At 34.8% G+C, this 16,307-nt stretch overlaps 1 protein-coding gene across 2 annotated transcripts in view; it reads left to right on the top strand.

Annotated features, from left to right (window-relative positions):
- Positions 1–16,307, top strand: part of DYNC2H1 (dynein cytoplasmic 2 heavy chain 1) — a 368,911-nt gene that overhangs the window by 326,235 nt on the left and 26,369 nt on the right. For both annotated transcript variants that reach the window (XM_036860514.1, XM_036860513.1), the window contains one exon: positions 9,842–9,951. In XM_036860514.1, coding sequence (XP_036716409.1) covers positions 9,842–9,951 — 110 coding nt within the window. The remainder of the gene's footprint in view (positions 1–9,841; positions 9,952–16,307) is intronic.

Below are 16,307 nucleotides of genomic sequence, written 5' to 3'. Positions count from 1 at the left end.
TTTAAATTTCTTTTTTTTCTGTTCAGATTGCATGATTTTGTCTACTCTGTCTCACAGTTCACTTGTCTGTTTCTGTGTATCAATTTATCTACTGTTGACTCCTTCTAGCTTATTTTTTTATTTCAGTTATTGTATTCTTCAGCTCTGTTTGATTTTTTTTTATATTTTCTAACTCTTTGTTAAACTTCTTAATGTGTTCTTCCATTCTTCTCCATTTGTTGAGCATCTTTATGATCATTACATTGAATCCATTCTCAGATTGCTTATTTCCACATCCTTTAGTTCTTTTTCTGAGGTTTTGTCTTGTTCCTTCATTTGGAACATATTCCTCTGTCTCCTCATTTTACCTGATTCTCTGTGCTTATTTCTGTGTGTTAGATATGTTATATACATTTCTTGATCTTGTAGACGTGGCCTTATGTAGGAGATATTCTGTGGGGTCCAGCCACAGACACCTCTGTGGTCATCAGAGCTAGATGCTCTAGGTGTGCCCCCTATGTGGGCTGCCTGGGCCCTTCTGTTGTAACAGTAACAGGACCAGTTACTGTGGGCACACTGGTATGCATGTTTGGCCCTGGCCTGGTTGACTGCCAAGTCCTATCTCAAACTGTGGCTGCCAGTGTGTTGTGAGTAGGATATTGTCCCTGCACAGGTGACTACACTGCCCAATGGGTCCTGGGACTGGTGCCAGCCACTGGTGACATGTAATCTTATGGCACTAATAGGTGGGAGAGAGAACTCCGAAGTGGAGTGTGCCAGCACCAGTGTCCCATGGTAGAAAGGGCACCCAAAAATGGTGCTGCCAGTGTCTGTGTACCCAGGGGGTATCCCATTTACCTCCTGCCTCTCCAGGAGACTCTCTAAGATCAGCAAGTGCGTTCAACCCAGGCTCTTTTCTAATTACTGCCTCTGTGCTGGAACTTAGATTGCGTGGGATTTTGCATGTGCCCTCTAAGAGCAGAGTCTTGTTTCCTATAACCCTCCAGCTCTTCCATAAATAAGCCCTGCTGGCATTGAAAGGCAGATGTTTGTGGGCTCATCTTCCTGGTGCAGGACCCATGGACTGAAAAGCCCAACACGGGCCTTGGACCCCTCACTCCTTTGGCAGACCTCTGCAGTTATGATTATCTTCCCAGTTATGGATCACCGACATGGTGATGTGGGTCTTGACTAAACTACATCTACGCCCTTCCTACCTGTCTCATTGTGGTTCCTTCTTTATATCTTTAGTTGTGGAAAATCTTTTCTGCTAGTCTTCAGGTCATTCTCATAGATAGTTGTTCTATAAAGAGTTATAATTTTGATGTTCCCATGGGAGGAGTTGAGCTCAGTGTCTTCATACTCTGCTATCTTGGCTGTAGGGATGTAGCTAAGTTTTTCTAAGCAATGAGAAATATATAACATGCTCTCAGTTTTTTAAGCACCTAGGTTTGCTACTAAGGTTTAGTTTCTTTTGTGTATCTCAATGATTTGGGTAAGGTTTTTTGGTTTGTTCAATCTCTAGTTTGTTAATTCAAGATTTGTTTTTGTTTTTTGATATTTTTGACAGATATTTTTGACAATCCAGAAATAACCTACAAGGTAGAACCCAAAATACTGTGCATTTTTTGTTTTCATTTTTTATACTATTTGCAATTGCCTGATAAATACTGAGAGAATAAACCTTAGTCTTTTAATATACTAGAGGCAGAATTATAAAGAATACCTAACAAGTAACAGGTCTCTTGTAGAAAAATCTTTCAGAAATGTTGTTCTCTTTTATCCCTGTGGAGACAGGTTGTGTTCACTATGCCAAGGGTTCAAACAGGAAGAAAATGCTAACTTCATGTAGAAAAATTAGGATATTAAGTTTAAAGAAATAGTAAAGCAAAGCAGAGAGCTTACTACATTATCTATAGTGGTTTCCACTGTAATGAATATGGATGTTCATGTTGTGTACATATTTTATCACAATGTCATTTCGCAATATCAAGTTCTGTTCATAAATTAGTGTGTGGAGAAATTTCTTATTCTAATTAATACTGTTTCTAAAAAGATACCTTACAGGACAATATTATCTCTTTTCCCTATGGCTCCCGATCTACTGCTAATTCTGGCATTCCATTGTACAAGATGGTTAGCAATTTCATGGGGAATTTAGAATGAATAAAGGTTAAATTACCATAAAACAGGTCTCATTTCCAAACATGATTTCTTTGCCTTAACAGGGGAAATGTAAATGGTTAAGAAATCTTATCCAGTCTGCAAGTGAGTGGCATCCACAGTGGGAGAGGTTAAGGCAAAGAGAGACTTCTTATGATTTAGGTAGCTTTCAGCATATCTCTAGATCAGTAGGAGATGAGAATGGCCAAGAACATTAGAATTTCTTTATAAGCTTATAATGTTGAAGCCCCTCTCAAAAGCCAACACTTACTTCTTTTTTCTAAAGTTGTTTCGTTGAAATAAATTGCCTAAAAACATGAAAATGGGGAAATGAAAATTTAGTTTCTTAGACAATTTACTTTGAAACGCCCTCAGGAAAGAAACACAATGAAGTCCTTTAGAAAATTTTTAACCAATTCCATGTGAAAAAAATACAGCTGTTGACTTACCTTGACCATAGATACTTTCTTTTTTAACTCCTATTAATAACATATAGAGATCTAAAGGTAGAATATGTTAAAAAAAAAATTAGTTAAGGTGGTAGAATTAGGGAAGACATCTTTGATATGGTGGTATTTGACAGGGACCTGAAGAAGTTGAGGGAGTTGCCCTGCAGATAGATACCTGCTAGAAGAGAGTTTCAGGCAGAGGAAACGGCAGGTACCCTGAGGCAGAAGATTTTTTTGCGAAAGGGAAGCCAGTGTGACTGAAGGAGAGTAAATAAGGAAAATGTGGTCAGAGAAGTAAAAGGTTAGAATGATGTGGTTGGGGGAGAGAGGTTGGAATTGGGGTAGGGGCAGACAGTGAAGGCCTTGTATGCTATTGTAAGGACATTGACTTCTGTGAGTGAGATACATGTGATAAATATTATGTTCATGATATTATGTTACTAAAATGTGATAATTATTATTATTAAAGCCATCATTTTACTCATTAAATTCTATTTTGCTCAGCCTAAACCCTAAAATTTTCTTTTACAATATATAGCTATTTATAAGCTCATTTCCTCCCTAAATAATGTTAAAATAAATCATTAAGTAGTATATTTACATTGATACATATTTTCAAAGCTACCAACTAAAATGCAAAAATTGTCAAACTGCTTATAACAAAATCCAACTAGGATGCCTATCAGGCATCAGGGCATTGCACTTTAAATAAGACACAAATAGGTTGAAAGCAAAATGATAGAAAAAGATATACCATGACTGTGTAGCTATATTAATATCAGGTAAAGTAGGTTTCAAAGCAGAGAATATAATAAGGGATAATGAAGGTTATTTTATAATGATACAGTGATCAAGTCATCAAAAGAACATAACAATACTAAACTGTTACACATTTAACAACGGAGTTTCAAAATACATGATGTAAAAACTGATAGAACTGTGAGGAGGAATAGATAAATCCACAATTAAAATTGGGGATATCAAAACCTCCCTCAATAAATAATTGACAGAATGAGCAGATAGAAAAGAAGTAGGGATATAGGAGACTTGAACAACATTATTAGGTAACTTAATTGATATTTATAGAACATTACATTCAACAACAGCAGAGTACACATTCTTTTCAAGTGCATACAGAATTATACCAAGGTGGATCCATAGGTAGATCAAACTTGTATCAAATAATCTAAAAGGATTTACAATAAAATGGAGTTAGAAATTAACAACAAAAAGATTTGAGGAAATTTAAAATACCGGGAAGTTATTTAAATACCTACTTTTAAATAACCTATGGTACAAAGAGGATATCAAAAAGAAAATTAGGAATTAATTTAGCTGAATAAAAATCAAAACACATCAAAATTCTGAGATGCAGTGAAGAATTAAAGTCAGTGTAAATGGTTAGCAGAACATTAATGGATGGAATCTTAACTGCAGTGTATTTAACACACTTTTAAAAAGCAGTTCTCTAAAGTTGATAGGCAAGGTAAATTTATTAATGGAGCACATGAGGCAAGAAATTATTTTTTTAGGGATCATGTAGTCAAAATGATTAGATCTCCAGAACACTCATCCAAATCAATCTTGTTCTCTTGAACTCCAGATTTTACATTTCAGTCTCAAAAGTCTACTTAAAGATGACTTGAAACTGAGACTCAAAAGACTAAACTTGGAGAGCTTACTTAATTTATCTTTTCTCCCATGTTTATATGACTAGTAATCCTAATGCACAAGATTTGAAATATGATGATATAAACCCAGGTTTGAATTTAGGAAAAATTTAGATTCAAGGAATGGCAAACATCTAGTAGTACACCTACTGTTTTTTGAAGTTGGTACAAGTCTTTCCTAGGAAGAAAGATCTTATTTGTCTTTAATTACTAATTCTGAGGTTTTAATTCCAATATATAATTCCTGATAATCTACCTTGCAGATGAGCTGCAGTTTATTACTATCTATTAATCCAATGAATTGAGAAACTTGTTATATCCAGACTTGTCAACATACTAATAACTTTAAATGTTTTGTTTACTCCAGTCAATGACTGGAGTTACTTAATTTCATTGTGGATAAATTAGATTTTAATTCTGGATGTATTTGTTCGCAGATTCTTAAATCTCTAAACTTATACTAAATAATTTTGAAGAAAAGATGAAGGAACGTGAAAGATGGCACATTGAGAAGAATGACTGCCTGAACTATTTGTTATTTGCCTTAAACCCTTTTTTGAAGGAACACAGTTCATTAAAACAAAATAAAATGGCATCAGTTAATTAATGTATTTCATCTTAATACTAAATAATTGCTATAAAATGTGAATGAAGACAGTCATTAATAGGTTATAGGTCAGACCCAACTGAAATGATATAAGTTGATAATGGCTTTCGTCAATATTTTTTCTATGTATTCAAGTAATTTTTACATAATCAGGTTAATACTATGTGTATATTTTTACATTCTGATAAATACATTAAGTAATAAACATTTTCCATTGTCATTAAATATTCTTCAAATACCAGTTTTTAATGTTATGTAATATTTTATTGTATTGATGTATCATAATTTAATTAGCTAATTTCTATTATTCTATTATATATTATTATAGAATTTCTATTATTATTATGCTTCTGATTTCTTAATATTACAAATAATTTTAAATGAGCAAGCCATAATAATCTCTTGATTACTTTCTTAATTTACATCCCAAGAAAAGAAATTACTGAGTTAAATGGCTTGAATATTTTCAAAGCTTTGGCACATTTCATCAAATTGCTTTATAAAAATATTGTGTCCAAAATTGTGTCCATGTTGCACACTTACAACATTTGAGCATTATCATTTCTCATTCTAGTATTCTGAAGGACTAAAACCATGTATTAATTTTTAAATTTATATAACTATTGAGGATGATCCTATCTTTATGTTTCAATAAGCATGTAAACAGTCTACAATTGTATTAATGTTATTCATTTTCATATTTGTGGAAAATATTTTTCCAAATTTAGTTTTAATGCCTTTTACATTTATTTATGATATTTTGGTATATACAAAATTTTTTATAATCTAACACATATTTTCTTTTTTAAAAAAAGGTCTACCATTCTAATCAGACATAATCTTTTTTCCCTTGTCTTGGTTTTCTCTTTTTCAACACTATTTCAACTCTGAATGCTAATTAGCCTAATTTTAGACTGTATGTGAATTAAAGTTTAGACTTTTTTCCCAAAAAAAGTGAATAATTTTCCCCCAGCACCATTTATTGAACATCTTTTTCATTCCCCAGTGATCTTTGATGCCACCTTTATGATATATTAAGTTCTTGTATTTTTGTTTCAATATGATGAGATTGAAGCTCATTTTCTTCTCTGTGTCTAGATATATGATGTATTTCATAAATGTGTGTGAACACTTGAAAGGAAATATTTTTTTCTCTGTGGGATATAACTTATACAATTGGATTTACTCCAATCATTTGATTTAATTATTTCTGTTTTTATGCTTTGCGACCCTTCGAGTTTTTTAGAAGATTTTTTTTTATTATATCCATTTAATTTTGTTACAAAAATCATTTAGATTTAATTTTATATTTAACTGATTTAACTGACTTCTACATCCTTAAAAATCTTAGTTTTGAGTAATATATAAAAGAATTGGAGAACACTTTTGAATAACGTTTAGAAGAAAAAAGATACAGAGGTGTGGTTTATATATTTTCCAAACTCTGGCCTAAAAAATGATACTCATTTATATTCACAAGTGAACAGTAAGTTAGCTAGATGTTAAATTCTTGAGAGAACAGCCTTTTCGTTCAAAATTCTATATATGTTGGTCCATATAGGAGTAGATCGCTCCTGAGACATGATTCATTTCTTATATGATTTTCCCCTTAATACCTTTTGACCACAGTGATCTATGCATGTCTGATCTCCCCTAACTAGGGTGATAAGCTCTTTGCCTTCAGCAAGTGCTTCTGAATGAATGAATGAATGCCATTTCTGTTCATGTGTTCTGCTTCATCACTAACCATTTTAAAATAAAATTTTGCAATATTTTTAAACTGTCCGTATCACCTGGGAAAAATCATTTTCTGTGTTATAGTAAGGAAACTATACTCGATCTCTATGGTTCATTCTAGTTTAGAAGTTTTACTGCCTATGAATCTGTGTGTTTATAGTATTTAAGAAATTACCCAACCCATTAAGTTGTTCAATTCTATTAGGTATTTATTTGCTTACTTCTATGATTACATTTATTATATAACATTTGAAGAATTATAGCTATATAGTTGCATAATCATAGAAGAGACATGGGCCTTATGTTCAGTCTCAAACCTAGTCCTTTAAAAAGAGCATGGCCTGTAACCAGGAGTGGAGTAAAGAAGAAACCTTTCCTGAAAAATAACTGCCAGTAATATGCCTACAGCTTTGTTGAGAGCTCAATCCATATATGTGCATTACTGCTCATAAAGGTTATGTTAATTGTCTTTATTTCTATTCTTTTAAATGAGTATAAATGTCATTTTTTTTTAAAAAAAGACATTTTTAAGAGCAATTTTAGGTTTACGACAAAATTGAGAGGAAGGTACAGAGATTTCCCATATGCTCCCTGCTCCAACACATGCATAGCCTCCTGCATTATTAACATCACTCATCAGAACTGTACATTTTTACCAAGGATGAATCTATGTTGACACATCATAATCACCCACATCCATAACTTACCTTAGGGTTCACTCTTGGTGCTTATTATAATAATGGGTATAATAATCCACATTCTGTGGATTTGGACAAATGTATAATGACATATACCCATTATTATAATAACACAGAGTATTTTCACTGCCCTAAAAATCCTCTGCTCTACCTATTCAACTCTCCCTCCTCCCTTATCCCTGGAAACCACTGATCTTTTTACTATCTCCATAGTTTGGCCTTTTCTAGAATGTCGTATAGTTGGAATCATATAGTATGTAGCTTTCCAGAATGACTTCTTTCACTTAGTATTACGCATTTAAGCTTCCTCCATGTCTTTTCATGGCTTGATAGCTCATTTATTTTTAGCGCTGAATAATATTCCATTGTCACAGTGTACCACAGTTTATTTATCGATTCACCTACTGAAGGATATATCTTGGTTGCTTCCAAGTTTTGGCAATTATGAATAAAGCTTCTGTAAACATCCATGAGCAGATTTAATGTAGTTTTTAAAAATTAAAAAAATGTGCTTATTGGTTCTTTATTTTGAAATTTACTGTTTAATGATGTATACATTAAAAGAATCTTTGTTATTTAAACTTTATCTTATCAAATATACCTTTGCTTTATTCTACCTTTAAGCTTAATAAACTAACAGGTTATTTTTACTATAGACTAAAAAAAACATTTTTACTAAAGAGGGTTTTTCTCCTTGACTAATTATGTTAGTTCAGACTTTAATGAAGTTAAACTCTGATTATCAGCCACACTCCAATTTTTAATTAATTTGAACATATGCACATCCATAGTTGGCAACAACTCTTTTGGAGTTTTTGAATTCAAAATTAATGTTAAGGACTTTTTGAAATAATAGTATAATTTGATATATTTACAGTTGTTTTAAAAATAAATAAGTATTTACAATAAAAATGGGTCATGGAAGCATAATTTGTTGACTGTGTTTAGGTAATGAAAATAGAAGGCAGATATAAAAATATTTGATAAGAGGGAGGGAGATGCAAGAGGGAAGAGATATGGGAACATATATATATGTATAACTGATTCACTTTGTTATAAAGCAGAAACTAACACACCATTGTAAAGCAATTATACTCCAATAAAGATGTTTAAAAAAAATATTTGATAAGGAGTAAACAATATTTGCTATGCATAATTTTAAATTATTTAATTGAAAATAGATACTTTGTGGAGTGTTATTATTACAAGGATAATATGAAAGAAGAAATAATTATACTTTGTTAAAGAGATCTCTTTTTAAAGTCCTTTCTACTTTTAAAATCAACATATTATCAATTGCTAGGAAGGACATAGGAACATTTTTTGCTACAAACTGTAGGGTAGGATTACTAGTCAAATGCATTAAGATATTAATGCAAGCACACTAGCTTTGGAGATATTAATTTCTCCTATTCTAGGCCTGGCTAAACGCTTTGATGGATAATAGGGTGTTATAGTACATGAAACACAGCCTTTCTACATAATCATAAATTAAATAAATAATTTTTTCCTAGACTTTATAAATCATGCAAAATGAATTACTGAGTAAATGAGAATTCTGAAAGTTTTTAATAGCCATTACTGTGGTACCATCTCTGTGTAACAGCTGAAGTAACAGACTGATTCAGAAATTGTCAGTAAGCAATCTCTTAAGACACATTAGTACCTGCAGAAATATTACAGAAAAACAAATCACCTGAGTTTATTACATTGCTCCAACACTAACTATGTGACCTTGGGCAAGACCCTTAACCTCACCATGCCTCCATTTTCTGATTGTAAAATGGGGATTTTAACACCAACTTTAGGATTGTAGTAAGCATAAAATTGGTTAATACATGGAAAGCATATAGTAAGTTTTGCAGAAGGCTTTGTTTTTTTTGTTATTTGTTCCAAATGGCAATTTTTTATTATGCTTATTAAACATACTTAATGATGATGTATGTTTCTCCAAATGAAGTATAAATTGATTTACAACATGGCAGATAAGCAGAAAAGACTATTAAAAAACACATTTTAACAAAAAAATTATTTTTTCCTGGACATTACCCTCCACTATAATACTTGATTTAGTAAGGTGGCAAATTTACTGTTAGATCTGGAACCCAAGTTCAGTTTGCCTTGCCAAGAATTGGCAGCCTTGGGAACTCTAGTAGTAGACCCATATGCTCAGTATCCCCTGAGCACACTTTGAGAGGTGAGTCATCACTAGGAGAAGTGCTAGTCCAAACCTAAACGCCATATATGAGATTAAATGTCATGTTTTAGACTTTTTATTTTGAGTAGATCTCTACTAACAAAAGGTTGTGCAAAGAAGCTTTTTTGTGATAGATGGATATTATATCAAAAAACGATAGCAGATTTTACAACATACAGTGGAAAAAAATTTTTTTTCCTAGACATGATTTCAAAGCATTTGGAAACTGTATAACTTCCTCATTGAAAATGACTTCTGCATAATTCTTCTTTAATAGATTTGTTTATCTTTCAAGTTTGCAAAGTTTTTAAATGTGTGTTTGTGTATCTCCCTCCTCCTAGAACTGGGTAGAGAGAGCTGAAAAACAGACTCTTCTCTCCGATACACTTGACCTATCAGAACTCTTCCACCCAGACACATTTCTCAATGCGCTTCGCCAGGAAACTGCAAGGTAAATAGAATGAAATACTTATTTGTTTGAGAGGGTAATTATACTTTGATTTATTCACTTCTGATCACATTCCCTTGATTGTCAAGAAATACATTTACTGTTGAATCCAGATAGTTGTGTTATTTCTTAATACTTGTCTTTTAATAACAGTAAACTTTTAGTTTAGAGAACACTGCTTTCAATTATGATGTGTTTTTTATTAGAATTGAAAAAGGCAAACTTTAATTTTTAAAATTTTGGTCATTTATTTATCTAGACCTATTGTGTCCAATATGGTAGGCAGAAGTCAAATTATGCTATTTAAATTTAAATGATTTATTCCTGATCTTAGTGGAAATGGTTTCAGTTTTTCACCATTCAGAACGATGTTGGCTGTGGATTTGTCATATATGGCCTCTATTATGTTGAGGTAAGTTCCCTCTATGCCTACTTTCTGGAGAGACTTTATCATAAATGGGTGTTGAATTTTGTCAGAAGCTTTTTCTGCATCTCTTTAGATGATCGTATGGTTTTTCTCCTTCAATTTGTTAATATGGTGTATCACATTGATTGATTTACGTATATTGAAGAATCCTTGCATTCCTGGGATAAACCCCACTTAATCATGGTGTATGATCCTTTTACTGTGTTGCTGGATTCTGTTTGCTAGTATTTTGGTGAGGGTTTTGGCATCTATGTTTACCAGTGTTATTGGCCTGTAGTTTTCTTTTTTTGTGACATCTTTGTCTGGTTTTGGTATCAGGGTTATGGTGGCCTCATAGAATGAGTTTAGGAGTATTCCTCCCTTTGCTATATTTTGGAAGAGTTTGAGAAGGATAGTATTCACCTGTAAAGCCATCTGGTCCTGGACTTTTGTTTGCTGGAAGATTTTTAATCACAGTTTCAATTTCAGTGCTTGTGATTGGTCCGTTTATATTTTCTATTTCTTCCTGGTTCAGTCTCAGAAGGTGTGCTTTTCTAAGAATTTGTCCATTTCTTCCAAGTTGTCCATTTTATTAGCATATAGTTTCCTGTAATAATCTCTCCTTTGTATTTCTGCAGTGTCAGTTGTTACTTCTTTTTCATTTCTAATTGTATTGATTTGAGTCTTCTCCCTTTTTTTCTTGATGAGTCTGGCTAATGGTTTATCAATTTTGTTTATCTTCTCAAAGAACCAGCTTTTAGTTTTATTGATCTTTGCTATCGTTTCCTTCACTGTTTGCAGATAACATGATACTATACATAGAGAATCCTAAAGATGCCACCAGAAAACTACTACAGCTAATCAATGACTTTGGTAAAGTAGCAGGATACAAAATTAATGCACAGGAATCTCTTTCATTCCTATACACTAATGATGAAAAATCTGAAAGAGAAATTAAGGAAACACTCCCATTTACCATTGCAACAAAAAGAATAAAATACCTAGGAATAAACCTACCTAAAGAGACAAAAGACCTGTATGCAGAAAGCTATAAGACACTGATGAAAGAAATTAAAGATGATACAAATAGATGGAGAGATATACCATATTCTTGGATTGGAAGAATCAACATTGTGAAAATGACTATACTACCCAAAGCAATCTACAGATTCAATGCAATCCCTATCAAACTAGCAATGGCATTTTTCACAGAACTAGAACAAAAAATTTCACAATTAGTATGGAAACACAAAAGACCCTGAATAGCCAAAGCAATCTTGAGAAGGAAAAACAGAGCTGGAGGAATCAGGCTCCCTGACCTCAGACTATACTACAAAGCTACAGTAATCAAGACAGTATGGTACTGGCACAAAAACAGACATATAGATCAATGGAACAGGATAAAAAGCCCAGAGATAAACCCACACACATATAGTCACCTTATCTTTGATAAAGGAGGCAAGAATATACAATGGAAAAAAGACAGCCTCTTCAATAAGTGGTGCTGGGAAAACTGGACAGCTACATGTAAAAAATGAAATTAGAACACTCCCTAATACCATACACAAAAATAAACTCAGATGAATTAAAGACCTAAATGTAAGGCCAGACACTATAAAACTCTTAGAAGAAAACATAGGCAGAACACTCTATGACATAAATCACAGCAAGATCCTTTTTGACCCACCTCCTAGAGAAGTGGAAATAAAAACAAAAATAAACAAATGGAACCTAATGAAACTTCAAAGCTTTTGCACAGTAAAGGAAACCATAAACAAGATGAAAAGACAATGCTCAAAATGGGAGAAAACATTTGCAAACATAGCAACTAACAAAGGATTAATCTCCAAAATATACAAGCAACTCATGCAGCTCAATATCAAAAAAAAAAAAACCCAATCCAAAATGGGCAGAAGACCTAAATAGACATTTCTCCAGAGAAGATACACAGATTGCCAACAAACACATGTAAGGCTGCTCAACATCACTAATCATTAGGGAAATGCAAATCAAAACTACAATGAGGTATCACCTCACACCGGTCAGAATGGCCATCATCAAAAAATCTACAAACAATAAACACAGGAGAAGGTGTGGAGAAAAGGGAACCCTCTTGCATTGTTGGTGGGAATGTAAATTGTTGCAGCCACTATGGAGAACCGTATGGAGGTTCCTTAAAAACTAAAAATAGAACTACCATACAACCCAGCAATTCCACTACTGGGCATATACCCTGAGGAAACCATAATTCAAAAAGAGTCATGTACCACACTTTTCATTGCAGCTCTGTTTACAATAGCCAGGACATGGAAGCAACCTAAGTATCCATCAACAGATGAATGGATAAAGAAGATGTGGTACATATATACAATGGAATATTACTCAGCCATAAAAAGGAACGAAATTGAGTTGTTTGTAGTAAGGTGGATGGACCTAGAGACTGTCATACAGAATGAAGTAAGTCAGAAAGAGAAAAACAAATACCATATGCTAATGCATATATATGGAATCTAAAAAACAATAGTTCTGAAGAACCTAGGGGCAGGACTAAAATAAAGTCACAGACGTAGAGAATGGACTTGAGGACACAGGAATGGGGGAGGGTAAGCTGGGATGAAGTGAAAGACTGGCATGGACATATATACACTACCAAATGTAAAATAGATAGCTAGTGGGAAGCAGCCGCATAGCACAGGGAGATCAGCTCTGTGCTTTGTGACCACCTAGAGGGGTGGGATAGGGAGGGCGGGAGGGAGATGCAAGAGGGAGGGGATATAAGGATATATGTATACATATAGCTGATTCACTTTGTTATACAGCAGCAACTAACACAACATTGTAACACAATTGTACTCCAATAAAGATGTAAAAAAAAAAATTAAATGATTTAAAGTTAAAATGGGTTAAGGAGACTAGATGGTTGAGTAAGAGGATGTGACCCTCATCTTCTCCCTGAACACATCAAAAATACATCTACAGGAGGAGCATTTCTCACTGAAAACTAACTGGAACTGGTAGAAGGACTCTTTTAAAACCATAGCTGTAAGAAAAATACACATGTAATCAGATAGGAAGGAAAGAAAAGCAATCAAATCAGGACCTGTGCCCCAGAGAGGGGACTCAGAGGAAAAGGGCAATTATACGGGCAGACCCTAGCCCTGGGGAGTGCGTGGGTCAAGCCACAGACTAGGCATCCCAGTCCTGGGGTCCTACATGGAGGAAATAAGCCCCCTCACTGGTTGGAGGAACACTGTGACAAATAGAAGGGCTGGGAGAATCCTGGACTCCATTCAACAGGAGTGTGTGTGCACTGGCTAGCCGCTGGGGCAAGGTGGAGAGAGGTCTGCTCTAGCAGCTGCTGAGTTTCCCATGACTGCCTCATCATACACCCCAGCCTGAGCTAAGCAAACGCTCTGGCCCCTCTTAGTCCATGCCACAGTATGGCACTGGATCTGGGGTGACCAGGACCAAGGAAAAGACTTGACTTTGGGATGCAGAGGTGACTTGGTCCCAGGGTGGACCCTGGGTGGGCTGTGGTGGCCATTGTTGGCACTTACTCAAGTGGTGCCCTAGAAGCAGCCCAGAGGGCAGCCGCTGTACACCACAGCTCAACCCACCACCTTGCCCCAGTATACACAGAAAAGCCACACAGGCCCTGCCTTCCCTTTGGGGCACAGAGGAGGTTGGAGATAGTGATCAGTTGTGAGATACAAAGAAGTCTTGCCCCCAAGGCAGGGAAGAGAGGTCTGCTCTAGTGGCTGCCTGTTTTTTCCTCCAACCACCTCATCATGTGCCTCAGCCCAAGCTTAGCAAACGGTTGGGCCCCACTTAGTCCATGCCACAGCACAGCCCTTGATCTGGGGCGGCTGCGACCAAGGAAAAGACTCGACCGTGGTCTGTGGCTGAGCAGAACCATAGATGCCTGCACAGACAGCACATTGGACTGCTGTATGCACATGAACCTCACTTGATTCAGCACTCCCCTCCTGGGACAAAATTCCTGGTGTGGGGAGTGGAGAAAACACACACTTAAAGGGAATGGAGCCAGTTCGAGCCTGACACACAGGTCTTCTGCTGCAGCAACATGGGATCAGACCCTGTCCCTGGGAGGGCAGTGATGGCTACTGACCAGAGAAGAAGCCTTGCCTCACACCCCAGGCCAGCTCTGTCTCCAGCCCCACCACTTACCAAGGTGATAGCTGCCAGCACATTCTGAGGAAAGACATGACTGGCATCCACATCAAATCCAGCTCTCCCACCAAAGGCATTGAACATATGTAGTCAGCATAGAGACACTCAAACATAAGAACACCCCTTTCAGATGCAATAGGTAACTGTTTCACCTAAATTCATAGAGGCAGAGAAAGTTAAGTCTAAAAAAATGAAAAGGCAGAGGAACTACTCTCAATTGAAAGAGCAAGAGAAAAAATAAATAATGAAAGAGAAATAAAAAATTTACCAGATAAAGAGTTAGAAACATTGGTAGTGAAAATGTTAATTGAATTAGGAAAAAGAATTGATCTAAAAAATGAACATGTTCTCAAGGAAATAGAACATATAAAGACCCAGTCAAAAATAAATAATTTAATAGTTGAAATAACACATTAGAAGGAATGAATAGCAGGCTAAGTGATACAGAAGAATGCATAAGTGATCTGGAAGACAGAATAATGGAAATCATCCAATCAGAGAACCAGGGGAAAAAACATTTTTTTTTAAAAAAAAGCAATCTAAGAAACATGTCTGATAACATTAAGTGTCCCAACTTTCACATCTTATTGGTTCCAGAAGGAGAAGAGAGAGAGAAGGAGAGCGAAAATGTATTTGAGGAAATTGTGTCTGAAAACTTCAGAAACATGAAGAAGGAAATAGATATCTAGGTACAGGAAGTACAGAGGGTCTCAAACAAGATGAACCCAAACAGACCCACACCAAGATATATCATAATTAAAATGGCAAAAGTTAAAAATAGAGAATTCTAAAGGCAGCAAGAGAAAAATAGAGAGTCATACACAGGGAATCCCCGTAAGGCTGTCAACTGATTTCTCTGCAGAAACATTGCAGGCCAGGAAAATCCTGAAAAGGAAACACCTGCAAGCTAGGATACTCTACCCAATAAGATTATCATTTAGAATAGAAAAAGAGAGATAAAGATTTCTCAGACAAGCAAAAACTAAAAGAATTCATCAATACTAAACCTACCCTAAAAGAACTGTTGAAGGATCTCTAAATGGAAAATAAGTAAGAATCTATAGGAAAGGGAAAATCCCAGTAGGAAAGATAAATATATAGTAAATGTTGAAGATCACTTAAATAAGTCAGTACATAGATTAAAAGACAAAAAGTGTAAAAGCAACTATAACTACAACAAACAGCTAAAGGATAAACATGAACCTAGGGTAACCACAAATCAAAAACCTACAATACATACACAAAAACTAAAAAGAAAGGAACACAAGCATAGTACTAAAGAAAATTGTCAAACCACTAGAGAAGAAACAAAGATGTGAACAGAAAAAGCTACAAAAGCAACCAGAAAACAAGTGATAAAATGGCAATATGTACATACCTATTAATAATTACTTTAAATGTCAATGGACTAATGCTCTAATTAAGTGGCTTATTGGATACAAAAACAAGACCCTTCAATATGCTGCCTGTAAGAGACTCACTTTAGGGCTAAAGATACACACCAACTGAGAGAGAACAGGCGCAAAAAAGATATTTCATGCAAACAGAAGCAAGAAGAAAGTGGGGGTAGCAAAACTGATGTCAGACAAAATAGACGTTAAAACAAAGGCTATAACAAAAGACAGAGAAGGGCATTATATAATGATAAAAGGATTAATACAAGAAGAGGATATTACACTCATTAACATATATGCACCCAATACAGGAGCACCTAAATATATGAAGCAAATACTAACAGATATGAAGGGATAACTTGACAATA

This window comes from Balaenoptera musculus, chromosome 8 (genome assembly GCF_009873245.2).
Source record: "Balaenoptera musculus isolate JJ_BM4_2016_0621 chromosome 8, mBalMus1.pri.v3, whole genome shotgun sequence".
Lineage (NCBI taxonomy): Eukaryota > Metazoa > Chordata > Mammalia > Artiodactyla > Balaenopteridae > Balaenoptera > Balaenoptera musculus.
Note: the sequence above shows the minus strand (reverse complement) of the source record. Positions and strands in the feature narration are given on the sequence as shown.